Below are 22,942 nucleotides of genomic sequence, written 5' to 3' on the forward strand. Positions count from 1 at the left end.
TGCAAGCCCTGATGTTTGGATAAGGTATACCTCTATGGCGACTGGCGTGATGCCGATTCTAGAACCTTCTTTGCCTCCTTCCCCCTCCGATCCCGTCTCTCTCTCCTCCTCCCCCATGCCTCCTTCCTTCACCAGTGACCCTCTCCTCTCCTTCGCATCCTCAGTTTTTTCCCTGCCCCGTCCCACTCTCTCCCCATGTGCTTCCTCTCCAATTCCATCTCATAATCCTGAGCGACCTAAGGAACCCAAGCCATCCGACCAGAGCAAGCAAGATTCAGTTGTTTTCCAACCAATCTCTAGGCAACTAACCGAATTTCCCCTCCGGCTATGGCCTCATCCCGTGTTCCAAAGATTTTCGTCAGTAAGGGCACTCAATCAGCTTTGTTGCTGGGAGGGTTCCAACATCTATAGGCCTCGATCTGAGCTCCCTCAGGACGAGCAAGTGGTGGAGGGAGGTCTTTGGGAGAGAACAAGAACGCCCATGGCTGGGCACCAGCGTTCCTTCCATTGTCGCCATGGTGGGGGAAGCCGACCTCCTGACTCTGCTTTAGATTCCTGCCAAACGCCTGCAAGAAGAGGAGGTTATGAAGTCTTTACCAATGGGAAGCAGCAACATGGTTCTACTACAGGAGATCGTCACATGATACAGCAAGCAGTTCGATGGGGAAGCGGCGTCAGCCTGCAAGGTGCCATGAAGATGATCGGATGGAATTGTCAAGGTAAGGGCAAGAATCTTCATAGTTCTAGTAAAATGGGGTACCTTGCCAATTTGATGTCGTCAACAGGAGCACAGCTAATTTTTGTGTCTGAAACTAGATCTTCTAAATGCACCTCAGTACAGCTTAATAATCACTTTAACATTGCTGATAGTTATGTTGTACCTTCTAATGGCCTTTCGGGTGGTCTTTGGCTTCTGTGGACCGATGAAGTTCAAGTTGATGTCAAGTTCTCTAATCATCATGTTATTTTAGCCATGGTTATAAATATAGCTACCATCATGTTCTCCAACCGCGGTGAGTACGGTAGTCAGTAGGAATGGGAGGCCTCCCAAAAGTCGGGGCAGCGTATGGCCAACCTGCTGGTCAGACCCTCGGCGTAGCGTTGCCGTCGGCGTAGCAAGGTCTACGATGGTAGCTCTCGGTATATCTTTGGCCCTAGGCGTAGACAGGGCTACGCCGACGGCCACCCTCGGCGTAGGCCATTTTTCAAATTTGACTAATTTTGTAAAAATCATAACTAATTCATAGATGTCAGAAAAATACGTATAAGGTATCAAAATATTCAGAAAAATATCCTCTATCCGTTTATATCAAAATCATGCATATTTGAATCATGTACATTACCATGTTAACATAGTAACAATTCAAACACTTTCTTATATGTCCTCGGGTTCCGTTTTGGCCAGATGGCAATTTAAATGAAGTCAGAAAATCCCGCAGAGCCGCATGGCGTCATTTTATGTGTCCTAGTAACCACTCCAAAGACGAAATTGGGATACGGCAATTATTTTGGAAAATCCTTCATGAACAGGGCTATCAAGTCCGGAGTTCTATGATTTTTAGGGGAAATAAGTAGGAAACGGCTCGTGACACCGCATAGTTTGTCGAAACGAGGCCATATTTGGCACGTGCGTGGTCCCTGGGATGGGAAGCAAGGCCCCGGGAGCGGATTTCCAGTCCGACCCATGGACGATGGTTTTTTCATTTTCGGGGTGCCAAAACAGGTTTTTTTTTTGTGAAGCAGCTACATGGGCGCATTTTAGTATTGCGCGAGGCCTCCGCTTAGTGGTAGGACACTGCCTTCGTACCACATATCACATGCCATATGCATGTGCGCGCTAGATATCTTGGAATCCATGTGGCTTCCTGCGTTGTCCCGCCGAATCCACTGGAAACTGACCGGATTTGAACTAGGGCTACACTTTCTGTCGCTCAATAAATTCCGGGAAAAATGTTTTTAGGTCTACGACACATCACTTTATGTGCTAAATGTTTTCCATTTAGCGCGATGGTTAACGGGTGCACCTGCGCGCCCGGTACGGCATATCGCATCTTCGTGGGCGCCCGTTTTGGCCGAATGGCACTTTAAACGAAGTCAGAAAATCCCGCGGAGCCGCATTGTGCATTTTATGTGTCCTAGTTGTAACATCCCAACTTTTCAATAAAGAAGAAAGAGAGAGTTCCAAAAACCCAAATTTGAGAACCAACAAAAACTTTTTCTCATCATATAGTGCTATGCATATAGATCACTTTGTTTATTTACTTAAGTGTGCAATTGGCCATGATATGTTCTTGTGTGATTACACTTACACCCAAACCCTAACTTTAATCTTTGGATCATCCAAATACAAGGAAAAAGAAATTATAAAAGAAATTATAAAATTCTTCTCAACACACACATATGGCTTATGCCATTTTTGCAAATTCTTAACTTAGACCACTTTGGCTTGCACCATTGGTTGTAAATGGTTACTAAACACTTTTAAACACTTTTGGGATCAAAGAAACTCAAATCAAATCAAAATCAAATTCAAATTCCAAGTTACATGCAATATGGTCACTTGTGACAATTTTAATCTGGTACCTACTTTGAGCCCTGTTATTTAGAGATTTCTCTTCTAGACTTTGCCAAATCTTTGCACCTCATCCAAGACAACATCAAGGTGAACAACTTTGCCCAAAACCATCACCCCAAATTCTTTCCCTATTTCAAATGGTGATCAACCAAAGTTGAGACTTTGTTGCATATGGAAGATCATATGCATTTTGTGATTTTGCAAACAAACTCCATTTTGACCACCACCACCACCATTCTATTGCAAATCATTTATGATTCAAATCCACCAAATTTCATCCAAAAATTCCAAAGTTGACCTCTTGCGGCCAATTCATCAAACAGGTTGTGTGCAATCATCTGCCAACTCCATACCTTGCAATATCCAGTGGACCAAGGCCTCAACCATCGACCCTATGTCATCACCAGACCCTCCTTGCATCCAGAAGACAAAGCCATGCAGTGGAGAGGCACTGGAGCGACGTTGTTGGCCAGGACAATGCCATGCCGTGGCATGACACCACCTCACCATGCCATCCCTCTCTCCTTGCGGCGGAGGAAGGAGCGGTCGGCCACCATGGCGTGCTGTAAGATCAGGTAGATTTGAGACTACTCGGATGACCGAGTTTGGTTTATTTCATATGTATATATAGAAGGATTACATGAGGTATTGGAACCGGACTCTATGTCCAACACAACGTGTTGCACACGTTGTTTAATACCCTCCCTTAATCACAACTCACTAAGTTGAGATTATGTCTAAACTCTAAGAAATTTCTAACAGGGAGTGGCTTTGTGAAGCCATCTGCAACCTGATCCTTAGAAGGAACAAATCTAACTTCTAGTTGCTTTTTCAACACTTGTTCTCGAACAAAGTGAAAATCTATATCAATGTGCTTGGCTCTGGCGTGAAACAATGGATTTGCTGACAAGTATGTAGCACCAAGAATGTCACACCACAATATTGGTGTCTGTCGAAGCTTCACTCCCAATTCCTTGAGAAGAGACTGTACCCATATCATTTCTGCAGTTGCATTGGCCACTGACTTGTACTCAGCTTCTGTACTTGATCTAGAGACTGTAGCCTGTTTCTTTGCACTCCAAGAAATCAGATTACAGCCATAGAAAACTGCAAAACCTCCAGTAGAACGGCGGTCATCAACACAGCCGGCCCAGTCAGCATCAGAGAAAGCACTAACAAGTGTGGATGAGGATCTCATAAAAGTAAGTCCAATGCGCAGAGTACTTTTAACATATCTCAGAATTCTCTTGGCAGCAGTCCAATGAACAGTAGTAGGTGCATGAAGATACTGACAGACCTTATTCACTACATAAGAAATATCTGGCCTTGTAAGAGTTAAGTACTGCAGAGCACCAACCATACTCCTGTAACTTGTAATATCTTCAGGACCAAGCAAGCTACCTTCATGTGCGGTTATTTTCTCTGATGAAGATGAGGGTGTAGGACATCCAGTGCAGTCCTTCATACCAACCCAGGCTAAAATATCCTGAGCATACTTGGCTTGATTCAGGACTATACCATCATCAACTTTGTGTACTTCCATACCCAAGAAGTAATGAAGATCACCTAGGTCTTTTAATGCAAAATCCTTGCTTAAATCTCGAAGAAGAGCATCTGTTGCTTGCTGAGAAGAACTAGCCACAATGATATCATCAACATAGATAAGCATGAAAATAGTAACCCCAGACTTGCGGTATATAAACAAAGAAGTGTCAGACTTAGATGATTGAAAACCAAGTGACACCAACTTCGAACTCAACCTGGAGTACCAAGCACGTGGAGCTTGTTTCAGTCCATACAGTGCTTTGTCAAGTTTGCAGACATAGTTTGTTTTCCCCCTGTCTTCATAACCAGGTGGATGTCTCATATAGACTTCCTCTTCCAGAACACCATGAAGAAACACATTCTTGACATCAAGCTGTCGCAAAGTCCAACCCCGAGAGACTGAGATGGCTAGAACAAGTATGACAGTTGCTATCTTGACCACTGGACTGAAAGTGTCCTCATAGTCAATGCCATAATGTTGTTTGAACCCTTTGGCCACTAGACGAGCTTTGTATCTATCAATAGAGCCATCAGCTTTATGCTTGATTTTTTATATCCACCTGCAGTCAACAACATTCTTTGCAGTATGAGAGGGAACCAAGTGCCATGTCTTGTTCTTTATTAAGGCAGAATACTCCTCATCCATGGCATGATGCCAATTTGGGTCACTGAGAGCTTGCTGCAAGGTACGTGGCTCATCAGTAACAGCGGACATGCCCCAGCGAACGGTACCATCATGATATTGTTTGGGACGTTTGATGCCTCAAGACGCCCGTGTAACAGGACGACGAGCTGCAGGCTGAGGCACAGGAGAGGCCGGAGCAGAGGATCCGGAGGAGCCGGCGGATCCTGTCGCGGCAGAGGAGGCAGCAGAGCTGGCCCCGCCACTGGCCACAGGCGATCCAGGGACCCCCTATGTGTCTGAAGACGCGGCGGGCGTGGAGCCACGTGCACGCCCAGGCGCAGAGGATCCCGCGGCACGGCCAGACAGGTGGGCAGGCGAGGCAGGGCGCGCGGACGCCGACGCGGCGGGAGATCCCGAGGCGTGGGCGGGAGTGTCGGGCGCCTGATCGAATGGAGGCGGGGATCCCGAGGAAGATTCGGTCAGAAAATCGTCTTCGGGATTGCTGCCGCTGTCGTTTTGTGAGGAGGTTTCAGGGGAGGCTGGTGGACTATTTGGAGCACCATTTTGCCTCAATTTTTCTGAAGCATGTCGTGACAGATCCTACACAACAAGAGGAGCACTAGGGGAACCATGAGTAGCAGGCAAATTAGTCACAAGTAAATCATCAATAGTAGCATCCCTAGAATCAGAATTTAAAAGAGATGAATCAAGGAGTAGAATTTCTTGTCTAAGATGGGCTCCTGCATTTGGATGAAGACTTTGGAACGGAAACACAGATTCATCGAAGACAACATCGCGAGATATGTAAACTCGTCCAGAGGAGACTTCTAGACACTTGACCCCTTTAGGTTTTGGGCTATATCCCAAGAAAACACACTGAGTGGAGCGGAAAGCAAGCTTGCGTTTGTTGTAAGGGCGCAAGTTGGGCCAGCAAGCACAGCCAAACACACGTAAGGACTTATAGTTGGGTTTAGTGCCTAGGAGACGATGAACTGGTGTTTCATTGTTGATAGTTTTGCTGGGAAGCATGTTTATGAGATATGTGGCAGTGAGGAAAGCTTCATCCCAAAATTTGAGAGGCATATGAGCAGTGGCAAGGAGAGCGAGGCCTACTTCAACAATATGCCTATGTTTTCTTTCTGCAGAGCCATTTTGCTGATGTGCATGAGGGCAAGAGACAAGGTGAGAGATGCCTTGTGTCTGAAAGAAGGAGTTTAATTTTTCATATTCACCCCCCCCCCCCCCCCCCGTCAGACTGAACTGTGAGGATTTTGCGGTCTAGTTTCCTTTCTACTAATTTCTGGAAGTTGACAAAAGCACCAAGAGCATCAGATTTTCGTTTGAGCAAGTATATCCAGGTAAATTTACTGTAATCATCAATAAAACTAATATAGTATTCATGACGACCATCAGAGGTGGGAGCAGGACCCCATACATCAGAGAAAACTAATTGTAGGGGTTCAGAGGAAACACTAGTGGACACTGGATATGGTAACTGATGACTGATGACCCACAAGTATAGGGGGTGTATCGTAGTATCTTCGATAAGTAAGAATGTCGATCCCAACGATGAGCAGAAGGTGTTGACAAGCAGTTTCGATGAAGGATTCACTGTAAATGCTCACAGACAAGTATTCAGGGGGTTTTAATGTAACAGATGAATAAAGTACGAATAAGTAAAGTGCGAGAGTAACAATTGCAGCGAGTGGCCCAATCCTTTTTAGCACAAAGGACAAGCCGGTTTGTTTACTTATAATGACCAAACGTTCCTGAGGACACACGGGATTTTAGTCTAGTGCTTTCGCTACATACGGCTAATTAATCTTCATTGTTTTGATAAGTGTTGTGTGGGTGAACCTATGCTAATGTACCGCCCTTCCTAGGACTAATACAAACTTGTGATTATACCCCTTGCAAGCATCCGCAACTACAAGAAAGTAATTAAGAATAAATCTAACCACAGCCTTAAACTCTGAGATCCTGCTATCCCTCCCCGCATCGATATACCAACGGGGTTTAGGTTTCTGTCACTCCGGCAACCCCGCAATTAGCAAACGAATACAAGATGCATTCCCCTAGGCCCATGAAGGTGAAGTGTCATGTAGTCGACGTTCACATGACACCACTAGAAGAATAACACCACAACTTAAATATCATAACATTGAATATTACTCAACCATGGTTCACTACTAACATTTAGACTTCACCCATGTCCTCAAGAACTAAACGAACTACTCACGAGACATCATATGGAACATGATCAGAGGTGATATGATGATGAATAACAATCTGAACATAAACCTTGGTTCAACGGTTTCACTCAATAGCATCAACAACAAGTAGAAATCAATACCGGGAGAGTTTCCCCTATCAAACAATCAAGATCAAACCCAAATTGCTACGGCGGTGACGATGTGCAGCGGTGGAGACGGCGGTGATGATGGTGGAGATGATGGTGATGGTGATGGAGATGATGTCCAGCTCGATGGCGGTGACGATGGCGTCGATTTCCCCCTCCGGGAGGGAATTTCCCCGGCGGATCTCAGCCGCCGGAGAGCTCTTTTCTCTCTGGTGTTCTCCGCCCCGCAGAGGCGGCTGTAACTCTTCGCGAGGTACCCTCTGTGGCTTAGGTCTTCGGGACGAAGGATTTCGCGAAGAAAAGGAGGCGAGAGGGGCTGTGGGGCCCCCTCCTCACCAGGTGGCGCGGCCAGGCCATGGGCCGCGCCGGCCTGTGGTCTGGGCCCACCTTGGGTCCCCTCGGCTCCCCTTCGGCTTCCTTCGTCATCCGGGAAAATAGGATTTTTGGTATAATTTCCTTCCACAGTTGATCTTCCGAAATATTGCGTTACGACGGTGCTTTTTCCAGCGAGAATCCACGGCTCCGGTGCTCGATCCTCCAATAATCATGAAACATGCAAAATAGATGAAATAACATAAGTATTATGTCCAAACATGAAATATATCAATGAATAACAGCAAATTATGATATAAAATAGTGATGCAAATTGGACGTATCAACTCCCCCCAAGCTTAGACTTCGCTTGTCCCCAAGCGAAACTGAACTCGGTAAACAGGACCACATGTTTATGGAGTGAAGAGTCGATAAATAAAATACGGGCAAGAAGCATCATATTCATTCACACAAATCATTCTAGTAAACAACTTCCTCATATAATTCAACTTGAAACAAGTATAAGGTAATCACAAATAAAGGTGCATAAGAAATCATAGTTGGTGATGGCAAACTTCGTTCTTGGTCAGAGAACAGTTAACAGATTATACTTATCTATTGAGCAGCACTCTTATGTTAAAGCTTATGGTAAACTTGCATACTCAATCATAATGATCATTGATAACTTGCAAAGCTATATTCATTCAGATAAAACTTGTACTAAACAAGGAAGAATAAAAGATATGATGAAGCAAATCACAATATAATGGTTTGATCACAACAACTCAAATGCTTGCTTGAGATGGAGGGAAAATAGGTTTACTGACTCAACATAAAGTAAAAGACAGGCCCTTCGCAGAGGGAAGTAGGGATTAAATCATGTGCTAGAGCTTTTTCAGTTTTGAAATCATATAAAGAGAATAAAAGTAAAGTTTTGAGAGGTGTTTGTTGTTGTCAACGACTGGTAGCGGGTACTCTAACCCCCTTGCCAAACAGACCTCCAAAGAGCGGCTCCCATGAAGGACGTTATCTCTACCAGCAAGGTAAATCATCCCTCTTCTCTTTTGTTTACACATGTACTTTAGTTTATTTAAGGATGACACTCCCCCCAACCTTTGCTTACACAAGCCATGGCTAACCGAATCCTCGGGTGCCTTCCAACAATCTCATACCATGGAGGAGTGTCTATTGCAAAATTAAGTTGCTTACTGATGAATCAGAGCAAAACATGTGAAGAGAATTATTAATGAAAGTTGATTAATTGGGGCCGGGGACCCCGTTGCCAGCTCTTTTTGCAAAACTATAGGATAAGTGGATGAAGCCACTAGTCCATTAGTGGAAGCTGCTTAACAAGACTGAAAGATAAAACACCACATACTTCCTCATGATCTATAAAACATTGACACAAATAAGGAGTAATAAATTTTGAATTGTTTAAAGGTAGCACATGAAGTATTTACTTGGAATGGCAGAAAATACCATGTAGTAGGTAGATATGGTGGACACAAATGGCATAGGTTTGGGTTCAGGTTTGGACGTACGAGAAGCATTCCCTCTCAGTACAGGTCTTTGGCTAGCAAGGTTAATTAGCAAGCATAAGAGTTGAGGGAAACAAACAAATATACATGTGATAGACATAATCATGCATCTTTCTTGCAAGCACAAACAATTTTAACTTCAGAATAATAAGCTATGAACTAACAAGAAAGGAAGACAATGAAGCAACTATATGTATATTTCTTTTCTACTTAAACCTCAAAGTGTTGTTGCTATTGACCAATGCTAAGTTTGCCAAAACCAAATAGATTTATTCGATGCTCCCAAAGTGGTACCAATACTAAAATCAAGATCAATCATATAATAGAATTGCAAACTAAAATAAGGTGTGCAATATGTAAATGATAAGACTTCTCATTAATATTTCATAACGATAACTCACACCAAGGGATACATAGACAAACTAAAGGAGAGATACTTCCACACTGCAACCCATCTTATATGATAAATTCCCTACTCATGATATGACACTACTTGATAGTAAAAAGTAAAAAGGTAGTGATGAAGTGATACCGCGGCACTCCCCCAAGCTTGGAACAAACCAAGGGGATGCCAATACCGATGATGAATTACTCCTTTGGCGACGGTGGTGATGAATTCCCAACAAGCTTCTCCCCAAGCTCCTGAAGCTCATCAATCTTGTACATGAGGTTGCGGATCATCTCCGAATTGTGCTCGACGCGATTAAGAAGTATGTCCGACGGCGAGTCCCAATTCTTGGAGTTATTTCCCCACCCTTCAGCTTCAGGCTTCGTCCTTCCTGCAGTGTTAGAACGATCTATATCCCAATTGCTAGGCAATGCTGCCTTGGGAGTCCTTTCAATTTGATTATTGTAGATTAGATTGCGGAAGGGATGGTAAGTGCCTGAAGAAGATGTCTTTGGAGCTAGGTAATGACGTGGAACTCCTCCTCCGGTGCTAATCCGTGCACTCTTCTTGGCGTTGAACGGGTTTGACACCACTCCGATGCTTGCAATGGTGGTGCGCGGGCGTACTCGCGGAACTTCTTCGACTTCCTCATCATACTCCTTGACTCGGGGTCTTGGATACCTTCCTCCGAAGGCTCCTTGTCCTTGTTGTTGGAGACCATGGTGCTCCTAGATTGAAAATAGATCCTGGCAGAAACAGCTCAAAGCAAAACACGTCGAGAAAACGATATACGGACCTCCAGGGGTCCGGGGGATTATATAGCAAAAATTTTCACGACAAAAGGAAAGTACCAGGTCGAACCAGAGTCGGAAAGGGGCGACGAGGCGGCCAGCTCATAGGGCGGCGCGGGCCACAGCCAGGCCGCGCCGGCCTATGGGGGCACGCCCTCGTGCGTCTCCTCCACTCCGTTTCGGTCTCGTAATTTTTCATATTTTCCAAAAACAGCAAAAATATTGTTCGGAAAGTAAATTGCGAACTTTTCATTACCATACCTGTTACCTATTCAAAGTCGAGTTCTGGCGGACTGTCAATTTGTCCTTTGATGAAAGCCTCCGGTGTTTCCACTCGAATAATATCAACATCAACATTATAAGAATCACCTGAGATATAATGCTTGAGTCTTTGTCCATTCACCACTTGTGTGGCATTGCCTTAGAGAGAGCTAATTTTTATTGCTCCTGAACGATACACCTCCTCAACAACATATGGTCCTTCCCATTTCGAGAGCAATTTCCCTGCAAAGAATCTGAGACGAGACCGATACAATAGGACTTTATCCCCAATATTAAATTCTCTTTTGATAATCCTTCTATCATGCCATTTTTTAATTTTCTCTTTAAAGAGTTTAGCATTTTCATAAGCTTCACTTCTCCATTCATCTAGGGAACTCAATTGCAGCAACCTCTTATTACCAGCTAGTTTAGGATCTTTATTTAATTCTCTAACAGCCCAATAAGCTTTGTGCTCTAGTTCTAAAGATAAATGACAAGCTTTTCCATAAACCATTTTATAAGGTGACATTCCCATGGGATTTTTATAAGCAGTTCTATAAGCCCATAGTGCTTCCTTCAATTTACTAGCCCAATTCTTTCTAGTTTTATTAACGGTCTTTTGCAAGATAGATTTAATTTCTCTATTTGATAGTTCTACTTGCCCACTAGTTTGAGGATGATAAGCAGAAGCAATTCTATGATTAATGCCATATTTAGCAAGAGTTTTTCTAAAACCACCATGAATAAAATGAGAACCTCCATCAGTCATAATATATCTAGGAACTCCAAATCGAGAAAAAATAATATCTAAAAGCATTCTTAAAGAGGTCTCACCATCAGCACTTTTTGTAGGTATGGCTTCCACCCATTTAGTAACATAATCAACAGCAACAAGTATATGAGTGTTACCTTCTGAAGAGGGAAAAGGTCCCATGAAGTCAAATCCCCAACAGTCGAACGGTTCAATAACAAGAGTATAATTCATAGGCATTTCATTGCGTCTGGAGATATTACCAACCCTTTGGCATTCATCACAAGATAAAATAAACTTCCTTGCATCTTTGAAGAGAGTTGGCCAATAAAAACCTGATTGTAGAACCTTTTGCGCGGTTCTATCTCCGGCGTGATGTCCTCCATAAGCACTCCCATGACATTTACTCAATATCTCCTGCTGTTCATATTCGGGAACACATCTTCGCAGAATACCATCCACTCCTTCTTTATATAAGTGTGGGTCATCCCAGAAATAATGCCTCAAGTCATAAAAGAATTTCCTCCTTTCTTTGAGCTGAAAAGGTCGGAGGCAAGTACTTGGAAACAATAAAGTTAGCATAATCAGCATACCAAGGACTGTCTTGCGAGCTCACCTTTATTACAGCCAATTGTTCATTTGGAAAACTATCATTAACAGGAACAGGATCATAAGCAATATTTTCCAATCTAGACAAATTATCAGCAACAGGATTATCAGCACCTTTCCTATCTACAATATGTAAATCAAATTCTTGCAACAAAAGTACCCATCTAATAAGCCTTGGCTTAGCATCTTTCTTTTGCATAAGGTATCTGATTGCAGCATGATCAGTATGAATAGTAACTTTTGAATCAACAATATAAGATCTAAACTTATCACAAGCAAAGACTACAGCTAACAATTCTTTTTCAGTAGTAGCATAATTTCTTTGAGCAGCATCAAGAGTTTTACTAGCATAATGAATAACATTCAATTTTTTATTTACTCGTTGTCCAAGAACAGCGCCTACAGCAAAATCACTAGCATCACACATAATTTCGAATGGTAAGTTCCAATCAGGAGGTTCAACTATAGGAGCAGTTGTTAAGGCTTTCTTTAGAGCTTCAAAAGCTTCCTTACAATCATCATCAAAAACAAAAGGTACATCTTTTTGAAGAAGATTAGTAAGAGGCTTTGAAATCTTAGAGAAGTCTTTAATAAACCTCCTATAAAACCCAGCATGACCAAGAACACTACGAATACCTTTAACATCCCTAGGATAGGACATCTTCTCTATTGCTTCAACTTTAGCTCTATCAACTTCAATACCTCTCTCGGAAATTTTATGTCCCAATACAATTCCTTCATTAACCATAAAGTGGCATTTCTCCCAATTAAGAACAAGGTTAGTTTCTTCACATCTCTGCAAAACTTTATCAAGGTTCTGCAAACAATTATCAAAAGAATTCCCATAGACAGAAAAATCATCCATGAATACCTCTACAATACTCTCGCAAAAGCCATGAAAAATAGCAGACATGCATCTTTGAAAAGTAGCAGGAGCATTACATAAACCAAAAGGCATACGTCTATAAGCATAGGTTCCATAGGGACAAGTGAAAGTGGTTTTCTCTTGATCCTTAGTTTTAACAGCAATTTGTGAAAACCCAGAATAACCATCAAGAAAGCAAAAATGAGTATTTTTGGATAACCTTTCTAACATTTGATCAATAAAAGGCAAAGGATAATGATCTTTCTTGGTAACTTTATTAACTTAACGAAAATCAATGCACAATCTATAACCTACAACTACTCGTTGAGGTATGAGCTCATCATTATCATTAGGCACAACAGTCATTCCTCCTTTCTTAGGAACATAATGCACAGGACTAACCCATCTACTATCAGCAATAGGATATATAATACCAGCTTCAAGAAGTCGTAATACCTCATTTCTTACCACATCCTTCATCTTAAGAATTAGACGACGCTGAGGTTCAACAACAGGCTTCGCATCATCTTCCATATTAATGGCGTGTTGGCAAATAGAGGGAGAAATCCCCTTCAAGTGATCAAGAGTGTAGCCAATAGCACCTCGGTGTTTCTTCAATATTTCCAATAGCCTTTCTTCTTCAAACTCTGTAAGCTTAGAACTAATAATAACAGGATATATTTTCTTATCATCAATATGAGCATATTTAAGATTATCAGGCAAAGGTTTTAAATAAAAGACAGGATCTTCCTTTGATGGCGGTGTTGTACCCAGATATTCCACCGGTAAATCATGCTTAAGAATAGGTTGGCGAAGAAAAATTTCCTCAAGCTCATCTCTTTCTTTCCTAAAAACTTCACTCTCGCTATTCTCCAAATGTTGCTGCAAAGGATTATTAGGAACAAGAACAATAGATGCACACTTTTCAAATTTAAAATCATCATTAGGCAAATCAGCTTTATAAGGAGTTTTGGTAAATTTAGAGAAGTTAAACTCATAAGATTCACCAGCAAATTTAGTCAAAATTTTCTCTTTCTTGCAATCTATAATAGCTCCACAAGTATTTAGAAAAGGTCTACCAAAAATGATAGGACAATAATCACTAGCAGCAGAACCAAGTACCAAAAAGTCGGCAGGATATTTAATCTTACCACATAGAACTTCCACATCTCGAACAATACCAATTGGAGAAATAGTTTCTCTATTAGCCAGCTGAATAACCACATCAATATCTTCAAGTTCACAAGAATCAATTTCGTGCATAATCTCCGTGTAAAGCTCATAAGGAATAGCACTAACACTTGCACCAATATCACATAAACCATAATAGCAATGATCACCAATTCTAACAGATAGCATAGGAACACTAACTTGTTTGGGTTTATTAGGATGTGAAACAATATTAGAAGCATCTTCACAGAAAATAATATGACCATCCTCCACATTTTCAGTCACAAGATCTTTAACTATTGCAACAACAGGTTCAACTTTTATTTGTTCTTCAGGTTCTATAGGTTTCTTTTCACTTTTATGAACCGCACTATTTATAACAGAGTACTCCTTCATTTTAGCAGGGAAAGGAGTTTTTCCAATATAAGCTTCAGGAATAACATGATCAACAGTTTCAACAACAACGCATTTATTAATAGATGAATCAATTTTATCTTTATACGGTTCATGATACTTATCAAAATTCTTCTTAGGCAATTCATAATGAGAGGCAAAAGCTTTATAAAGATTGGCAGCAACTTGAGAATCAAGACCATAAGTAGCACTCATATTACGAAATTTATCAGTATCCATAAAAGCTTCAATGCATTTGTAATCATAATTTATACCTGATTCTCTTTCTTTGTCGATTTCCCATCCTTCAGTATTTTCCTGGATCCGATTAAGAAGGTCCCTTTTAAACTCTTCCTTATTGCGCGTGAATGATCCAGAACAAGAAGTATCCAGCAAGGTCTTGTCTTCAAAAGAAAGTCTTGCATAGAAATTATCAATAATAACATTACGAGGAAGCTCATGAATGGGGCATTTGAGCATTAAAGACTTCAATCTCCCCCACGCTTGGGCTATACTCTCTCCATCATGAGGCCAAAAATTATATATGCGGTTCCGATCCTTATGAATTTCACTTGGAGGATAGAACTTAGAATAAAACCGGGGCACAATATCATTCCATTCAAGAGAATCCCCATTATCCAAAGAATTTATACCAATGCGCCGCTTTACCAGACAGCGATATAGAGAATAGTTTCTTCCTCACTTTATCCATAGCAATACCTGCACACTTGAATAAACCGCATAATTCATGTAAGAACAGTAAATGATCTCCAGGGTGAACAGTTCCATCCCCTGTATAACGGTTATCGACTACACGTTCAATAATTTTCATAGGTATTTTGTATGGTATCTCTTCCTCACCTGGCGCCTTATCCACTACCTTTGCAGTAGTAGTAGATTTCCCAAATAAACACTCAAGAGAAGATCTCTCCATAATGAATTATGGCAAAGAAAGAAATAAAATCAGCACAAACAGTAGAAATTTCCCTTACCAATTCCACTTACCAATAGCGCTTCACTCCCCGGCAACGGTGCCAGAAAATAGTCTTGATGACCCACAAGTATAGGGGGTGTATCGTAGTATCTTCGATAAGTAAGAATGTCGATCCCAACGAGGAGCAGAAGGTGTTGACAAGCAGTTTCGATGAAGGATTCACTGTAAATGCTCACAGACAAGTATTCAGGGGGTTTTAATGTAACAGATGAATAAAGTACGAATAAGTAAAGTGCGAGAGTAACAATTGCAGCGAGTGGCCCAATCCTTTTTAGCACAAAGGACAAGCCGGTTTATTTACTTATAATGACCAAACGTTCCTGAGGACACACGGGATTTTAGTCTAGTGCTTTCGCTACATACGGCTAATTAATCTTCATTGTTTTGATAAGTGTTGTGTGGGTGAACCTATGCTAATGTACCGCCCTTCCTAGGACTAATACAAACTTGTGATTATACCCCTTGCAAGCATCCGCAACTACAAGAAAGTAATTAAGAATAAATCTAACCACAGCCTTAAACTCTGAGATCCTGCTATCCCTCCTGCATCGATATACCAACGGGGGTTTAGGTTTCTGTCACTCCGACAACCCCGCAATTAGCAAACGAATACAAGATGCATTCCCCTAGGCCCATGAAGGTGAAGTGTCATGTAGTCGACGTTCACATGACACCACTAGAAGAATAACACCACAACTTAAATATCATAACATTGAATATTACTCAACCATGGTTCACTACTAACATTTAGACTTCACCCATGTCCTCAAGAACTAAACGAACTACTCACGAGACATCATATGGAACATGATCAGAGGTGATATGATGATGAATAACAATCTGAACATAAACCTTGGTTCAACGGTTTCACTCAATAGCATCAACAACAAGTAGAAATCAATACCGGGAGAGTTTCCCCTATCAAACAATCAAGATCAAACCCAAATTGCTACGGCGGTGACGATGTGCAGCGGTGGAGACGGCGGTGATGATGGTGGAGATGATGGTGATGGTGATGGAGATGATGTCCAGCTCGATGGCGGTGACGATGGCGTCGATTTCCCCCTCCGGGAGGGAATTTTCCCGGCGGATCTCAGCCGCCGGAGATCTCTTTTCTCTCTGGTGTTCTCCGCCCCGCAGAGGCAGCTGTAACTCTTCGCGAGGTATCCTCTGTGGCTTAGGTCTTCGGGACGAAGGATTTCGCGAAGAAAAGGAGGCGAGAGGGGCTGTGGGGCCCCCTCCTCACCAGGTGGCGCGGCCAGGCCATGGGCCGCGCCGGCCTGTGGTCTGGGCCCACCTTGGGTCCCCTCGGCTCCCCCTTCTGGCTTCCTTCGTCATCTGGAAAAATAGGATTTTTGGTATAATTTCCTTCCACAGTTGATCTTCCGAAATACTGCGTTCTGACGGTGCTTTTTCCAGCAGAATCCTGGCTGCGGTGCTCGATCCTCCAATAATCATGAAACATGCAAAATAGATGAAATAACATAAGTATTATGTCCAAACATGAAATATATCAATGAATAACAGCAAATTATGATATAAAATAGTGATGCAAATTGGACGTATCAATGACTTTTTGCTTTCTGACATGAGTCACAAATCGACTCAATGTGAGAATCCCTAACAAAAGGAAGCTTATTCTATCTAATAATAAACCTAACAGTAGTAAAAGATGGGTGACCTAGTCGACTATGCCACTTGTTGTTGGACGGCTTGGAAGCAAGGAACGCATGCTTGGATGATGATGGTGACACCAATGAAGAGATGAAGGGATAGAGCCCTCCAACACACCTCCCTCTATGAAGAATTGCCCTGGTGACCTGATCCTTAATCAAGAAAAAGAAAGGGTGAAACTCTATGAAGACCTTATTATCATATGTGAACCTATGAACTGAGAGGAGGTTTTTGGTGGCATTGGGAACACATAAAATATCACGAAGTTGAAAATTCTGATTAGGAGTGCTAACTACTAAATGACCAACATGTGAAATTTGCATACCTTGCCCACTGGCCGTGTTGACCCTGTCATGTCCTTTGTAGTGATCACGGACCGTCAGGTTGTTCAGCTCGCTGGTGATGTGGTTGGTGGCACCAGTGTCAGAATACCAATTTGTGTCGACGCCGTAGGAGGCAATATGGGCCTCCTTGTCGTCATCAGAGTCGTCATCCTCATCTTGCCACCGGTACCAGCAGTCATTGGCTTTGTGTCCTTCGCGATTGCAGATTTGACATGTGACGTCCACCCACGGTGTCGTGCGACGACGCCCGCGACCACGGCCCCGGCCGCCTCCAGGTGGTGCACGCCCACCGCCACGGCCATAAGAGGGGGCGCGATCATCGCGACGTTCTGGGCGCTGATCATCGCGGCGATCACCGCGGTCACCGCGGTTCTGGTTGGGACGACGGCGGCGTTGGCGTTGAGCAGCGTTGGCGGAGGTCTCAAAGTCAGGATCAGAGGACCTGCGCAACATCTCCTGGCGGTTATCATAGGCGTCAATCTGAGCGTACAGGTGGCTGAGGGAAATCGGCGAAGTCTGGACGCCGAGAGCCGCCACCAGAGCGTTGTAGGAGCCACCAAGGCCCGCAAGGACGAAGGACACATGTTCCCTTGTCGAGACGGGACAACCAGCCATAGCTAGCTCATCGACAAACCCTTGCATCTTTGTCAGGTACGTCGCGGTGGTCATGTTCAGTTTCTTGGTGTTTGCCAGAGAGGTGCGCAGATTGGTAATCTTGGCTTCACTCTGTGAGACAAACATCTCTTCCAGGGCTTGCCATACACCGGCGGCATGCTCGATCCGATGAACGTGAGGAAGGACCTCATGGGAGAGCGACTGGAGAAGGTAACTCAGGACAATCTGGTCCTGCGCAATCCAGTTATCATATGCAGGATTGGGCACCATCTTGGGGGCTTCAGCAGCACCGTCCTTGTCCGATGTGACGGCGAGTTCTTCCGGCGGGGCAGCAACCGCGCTGGTGAGGTAACCAAGCAGACGGGCGCCACAGATGGCGGGCAGAACCTGGGCGCGCCAGCCCGGGAAGTTGGCCCGGGTGAGCTTGTCAGATGGCGGCGTCCCGAGAGCGATGGTGGCGCTGTTCGACGAGGTCGCCATGGAGTCGACGAGGCGACGGAGGGCGACGGTCGAAGCGATCTAGGGTTTGTTTCGGCGATCAGCGTGTCGGCAGAAGAGGCCGGCTTGATACCATGTAAGATCAGGTAGATTTGAGACTACTCGGATGACCGAGTTTGGTTTATTTCATATGTATATATAGGAGGATTACATGAGGTATTGGAACCGGACTCTATGTCCAACACAACGTGTTGCACACGTTGTTTAATACGTGCCACCGCCTGCAGGTGGTAGCGCAGCGGAGGAGCGCGGGCGCTTCCGGCACGCGCGCGAGGATCTCGAGGATGGCGTCATCGGGGAGCGTTTCCGCGGCCATCGTCTTCTTCTTCTTTTCGTTTCTCTTGTCAACTCACGGTATGCACTCATTGCCGCCCCCTTTAAGTCCGGCTGAGTCGACATGTGCTTGGGGAAGAGCTCGTTGGGTTAAAGAAACTAATTCAAATAAAATGTTGGGTTCTTCTACTTGTCGATATAACGATTTAAAGTGTGTTGTGACAAGAGAATAAAAAATATATGGATGCACAATCATCTGCTTCTACATTCGTAACGACTTTGCCGGTCCCATTTAAATTCGGTAGAGCTGACATGTGTTTGAGGAAGAGGTCGTCGGGTGACAAAATAAGTGGAATGAATCTTCCTCCCTCGCACCCGCTTGTAATCAACCCATCACTTAATATAATGTAGAAGATGCAAACGGTTCCAAGTTCGGATCAAGAACAACTACTTTTCGTTATAATCACAGCATCTTCGGTTACAATGAATTACAGGGAGTGATTAGGGGAGATTTGACAGGATTGTGTCTCATCCGAATATGTCTTATAATTAATGACAACATATTCAGTTACAGGAAAGGCAAGAAAAAATTTCCTAACAGCCTGGACATGAATTCGCCTTGTCACTTGATTGCAAGTTGCAACATCTGCACATTAGTCATCTGCCTAGCGTGCTGGTTTGGATGCTAGGCGAGCCATGAAGAAGGTGGTCCAATCAATCTCCATGCAGACGGCGCCTTTAGCGATCAAGCTCGAAGACATGGTGTCCAGCTCTTGCATCGTCCCAGTTTGGAGATTGGTAACGTAGCCGTGGCGCTGTGCGAGCTTGATGAGCAGCTTCCCGTTGCCGCACCTCTGTCCCAGCCAGATGCATGGAGGCTGCTGCCCCAGGAATGGTTTCAGGTCGATCACCCCGGTGCGCGGCCAGTCTTGTCCACGGCGTGTCGCTGGTTGCGTCCAGATCTCCACCATCTGGAGGTCCGCGTCGTATAAGCAAAGCGACAAGAGCTTTCCATCGATGGTGGTAGCAAGGCGGCTTTGGCCACGCCGGGCGACGTTGAGATTGGTGGTACCGGCGCCATGGGGGCACGAGCTGATGGGGCTCCTGAGCTTGGTTGAGGAGACGCTGTCGTTGTCAAACTGAACTCACACACGCTCTCGCTCTCTCTCAGATCACGATCGAACACGAAGATCACAAGGGAGTTTTTGTGCTGCGTCAGTCTTGCAGCTTTTCTGTCTTCCTTAACCACTTAAAAAGGGAATTACAACTGAAAGCGAAAAACCAGCTCAAGAGCGAGGCTAACGGACGTGCCATCCCACGTCCTCCCGGTCTGAGCGGTAGCACCGTCACAGGCGTGATGATCATGCCATCCCACGATCCACTTGTGACGGCTAGCATCTAACAGAAAGAAACAAACCAACTAATAGGACCAAATCGCAAACAGGCTCACGATCCAGTCCCTATCTTATTTCCTACGGGATACAAGTTAACTGACAGAGTTCAGACTATCGTTGACAACAGCGAGAACAGCTTCAGTTAACTGAAGATGCAAAGTGACAGAGGACATATGTGGAGGATTAATCCAACACTTCACCCCCTTAATCCTGCACCTTGATGACACCAAGCATGCGTCGCAGCTCAAAGAACCGCGCGAATCCCAGTGCCTTGGTCAAAATGTCGGCCAGCTGCTCCTCTGTGCGCACATGATCGACGTCCACCTTCCCTTCCTCAACATGTGACCTGATGAGATGAAATCTGGTATCAATGTGCTTACTCCGATCATGATGCACGGGGTTCTTGCACAGAGCGATTGCAGCTTTGTTGTCCACCAGAAGCTTGAATTTGGCAGGTGTGCATCCGATCAAGTCTCCAATGAGTCGACCAAGCCACACCCCCTGACATGACGCATCTGATGCCGCCATGTATTCTGCTTCACAGGATGATTTAGCTACCGCCTTCTGCTTCTGTGAGCTCCAAGACACAATGTTGCCTCCAAGGAAGAAGATGATTCCTGATGTGCTCTTGCGGTCATTTACATCACCAGCGTGATCACTGTCACTGTAACCCAAAAGCACTGGCACTCCTTCTCCCTTTCTGAAACTGCAACCCAGAGACAGTGTTCCTTGCACATACCTCAATATCTGTTTGACTGTAGCCCAGTGAGTTGCTGTAGGGTTCTCCATGAACCTGCTCGCTACTCCCACTGACAGAGCAATGTCCGGCCTGGTATTTACCAGGTATCTGAGGCTGCCAATAACACTCCTATACAGTGTCTTGTCTGCTGCACCGCTGCCATCTTCCTTCTTTAGCTGCAGACGACATTCCATTGGGGTTTTGCTGCTGTTGCAATTGCTCAGCCCAGCAACCTCAAGGATTTTTTCGGCGTAGCTCTTTTGGCACAGAGTAATCTGCCCATTTTCTTGGGTGACTTCAATACCTAGATAATAGGAGAGAAGTCCTAGGTCACTCATCTTGAACAGTTGCTGCATCTGCTTCTTGAATGCTGCAATGTCCTTCACGTCAGTGCCGGTGATGATTAAGTCATCGACATACACCCCCACAAGCAGGTAAGAATTGCTGTCCCCTCGCCGATACACTGCGTGTTCCATTGGACAGCGAGTGAATCCGAGAGAAACCAGAGAGGTATCCAGTTTTGAATACCAAGCTCGTGGTGCCTGACGCAGCCCGTACAATGCCTTCTTCAGCTTCAGTACTGCACTTTCCTTGCCGGCGATGACATATCCCGGCGGCTGGCTCACGTACACCTCTTCACCGAGCACGCCATTGAGGAACGCACTTTTCACGTCCATGTGGTGTACTTCCCAGCCGGAGTGAGCTGCGAGAGCGAGCAGGAGACGCACGGTCTCCATCCTGGCCACCGGTGCATAGACCTCCTCGAAGTCCACCCCCTGCCGCTGAGCATAGCCCTTTGCGACGAGGCGTGCCTTGTGCTTCACTATGACGCCGGCGGGGTCGCGTTTGACCTTGTACACCCACTTGAGGCCAATTGCCTTGTGGTTGTGCGGGAGTGTCGACAGCTCCCACGTGGCGTTCTCCTTGATGGACGCCATCTCCTCATCCATGGCATTTCGCCATGCCTCGTCGCCGATGGCCTCATCAACTGTACGAGGCTCCTCCGTAGTGAGCAGACACTGCTGACTCGCTTCCATGACAGCCTTGTCCTCCGTGTCACCATAGATGCACGAGAGGCGACGGTACCGTATGGGCGCGCCGTCGTCGTCGAGGGTGTCGTCGTCGGCGAGCGGCGTGGCCCAGCGGATGCCAGCCGGTGTCTCAGAAGCTGACGATGACTCGGCCTCGTTGTTGTTGAGGCTAGGAGGTGAAGACGTGGGCCTGATCGGAATCGTGGACGAACTTGACGTAGCTGGTGTACCGAGCACCGGTGTCGTTGGACGCACGACAGATGCACGTACAGCTCCAGCGCCTGAGTCCAGCTCCAGAGTGCCATCTTCCAGAGTGTATGTGATGGTGAACGAGGCATGTGGCTCAGCAGCCACACTCGCCTCCTCCCATGACCAAGGCCTAGATTCTTCAAAGACGATGTCACGGGATGCCTGCAGTTTATCAGCTGACGGATCATATACACGATAGCACTTTGAGCTCTCCTCATAGCCAATGAATACCATCATGGTTGAGCGATCAGTCAGTTTGTTGATGCCGGGGCCGATCCTCTTGACATGCGCCACACAGCCAAACACACGCATATGATGCACGCTCGGCTTCTTGCCATGCCACTGTTCGTACGGCGTGACGCCGTCGAGGGCACGCGTTGGAGAACGGTTCAGTATGTAGACCGCGGTGCGCACTGCTTCACCCCAAAACCGCGACGGCACGTGCATACTCTTCAACAGACAGCGCGCCATCTCCACAACAGTTTGATTCCGTCTTTCGACGACGCCATTCTGCTGAGGGGAGTAGGGGGCTGTTGTGAAGTGCCTGATGCCGCTCGTGTCGCATAGCTGACGGAAGTCACCAGAATTGAACTCCCCTCCACGGTCCGACCGAAACGCGCGGAGCCGACAGTCGCCGACGGCTTCTGCTGCAGCTTTGATCTTGCAGAAGGTTCGGTATGCGTCGCTCTTGGCTTTGATGACTTCCAGCCACATGTAGCGGCTGAAATCATCGACGACGAGCAAGAAGTAGTTGTTCCCGCCCGGCGTCGTTGGAGTGGTGGGGCCGCAGAGGTCGGTGTGGACGAGCTCGAGCCCTCGCTGTGCTCGGTATGGGGATGCAGCGGGGAACGGCGAGCGATGTTGCTTGCCGAGCGCGCACCCGTCGCAATATTCTTCGACGCGCTTGACCTCTGGCATACCACGCACCATGTCCCGCCTGGACAGAGTG

At 45.2% G+C, this 22,942-nt stretch overlaps 1 protein-coding gene across 1 annotated transcript; it reads right to left on the reverse strand.

Moving 5' to 3' along the window:
- Positions 1-371: 371 nt before the first annotated feature.
- LOC139838986 (uncharacterized) lies at positions 372-18,289 on the reverse strand. The gene is made up of 4 exons (XM_071829006.1): positions 17,176-18,289; positions 4,883-5,186; positions 3,336-4,635; positions 372-566 (listed from the first exon to the last, which is right to left on the reverse strand). The coding sequence occupies exons 1-4, from the start codon at positions 18,287-18,289 to the stop codon at positions 372-374; spliced, it is 2,913 nt and encodes a 970-aa protein (XP_071685107.1).
- Between the last annotated feature and the right edge of the window lie 4,653 nt (positions 18,290-22,942).

Source organism: Lolium perenne, chromosome 4 (assembly GCF_019359855.2).
Source record: "Lolium perenne isolate Kyuss_39 chromosome 4, Kyuss_2.0, whole genome shotgun sequence".
In the NCBI taxonomy this organism is placed as follows: domain Eukaryota; kingdom Viridiplantae; phylum Streptophyta; class Magnoliopsida; order Poales; family Poaceae; genus Lolium; species Lolium perenne.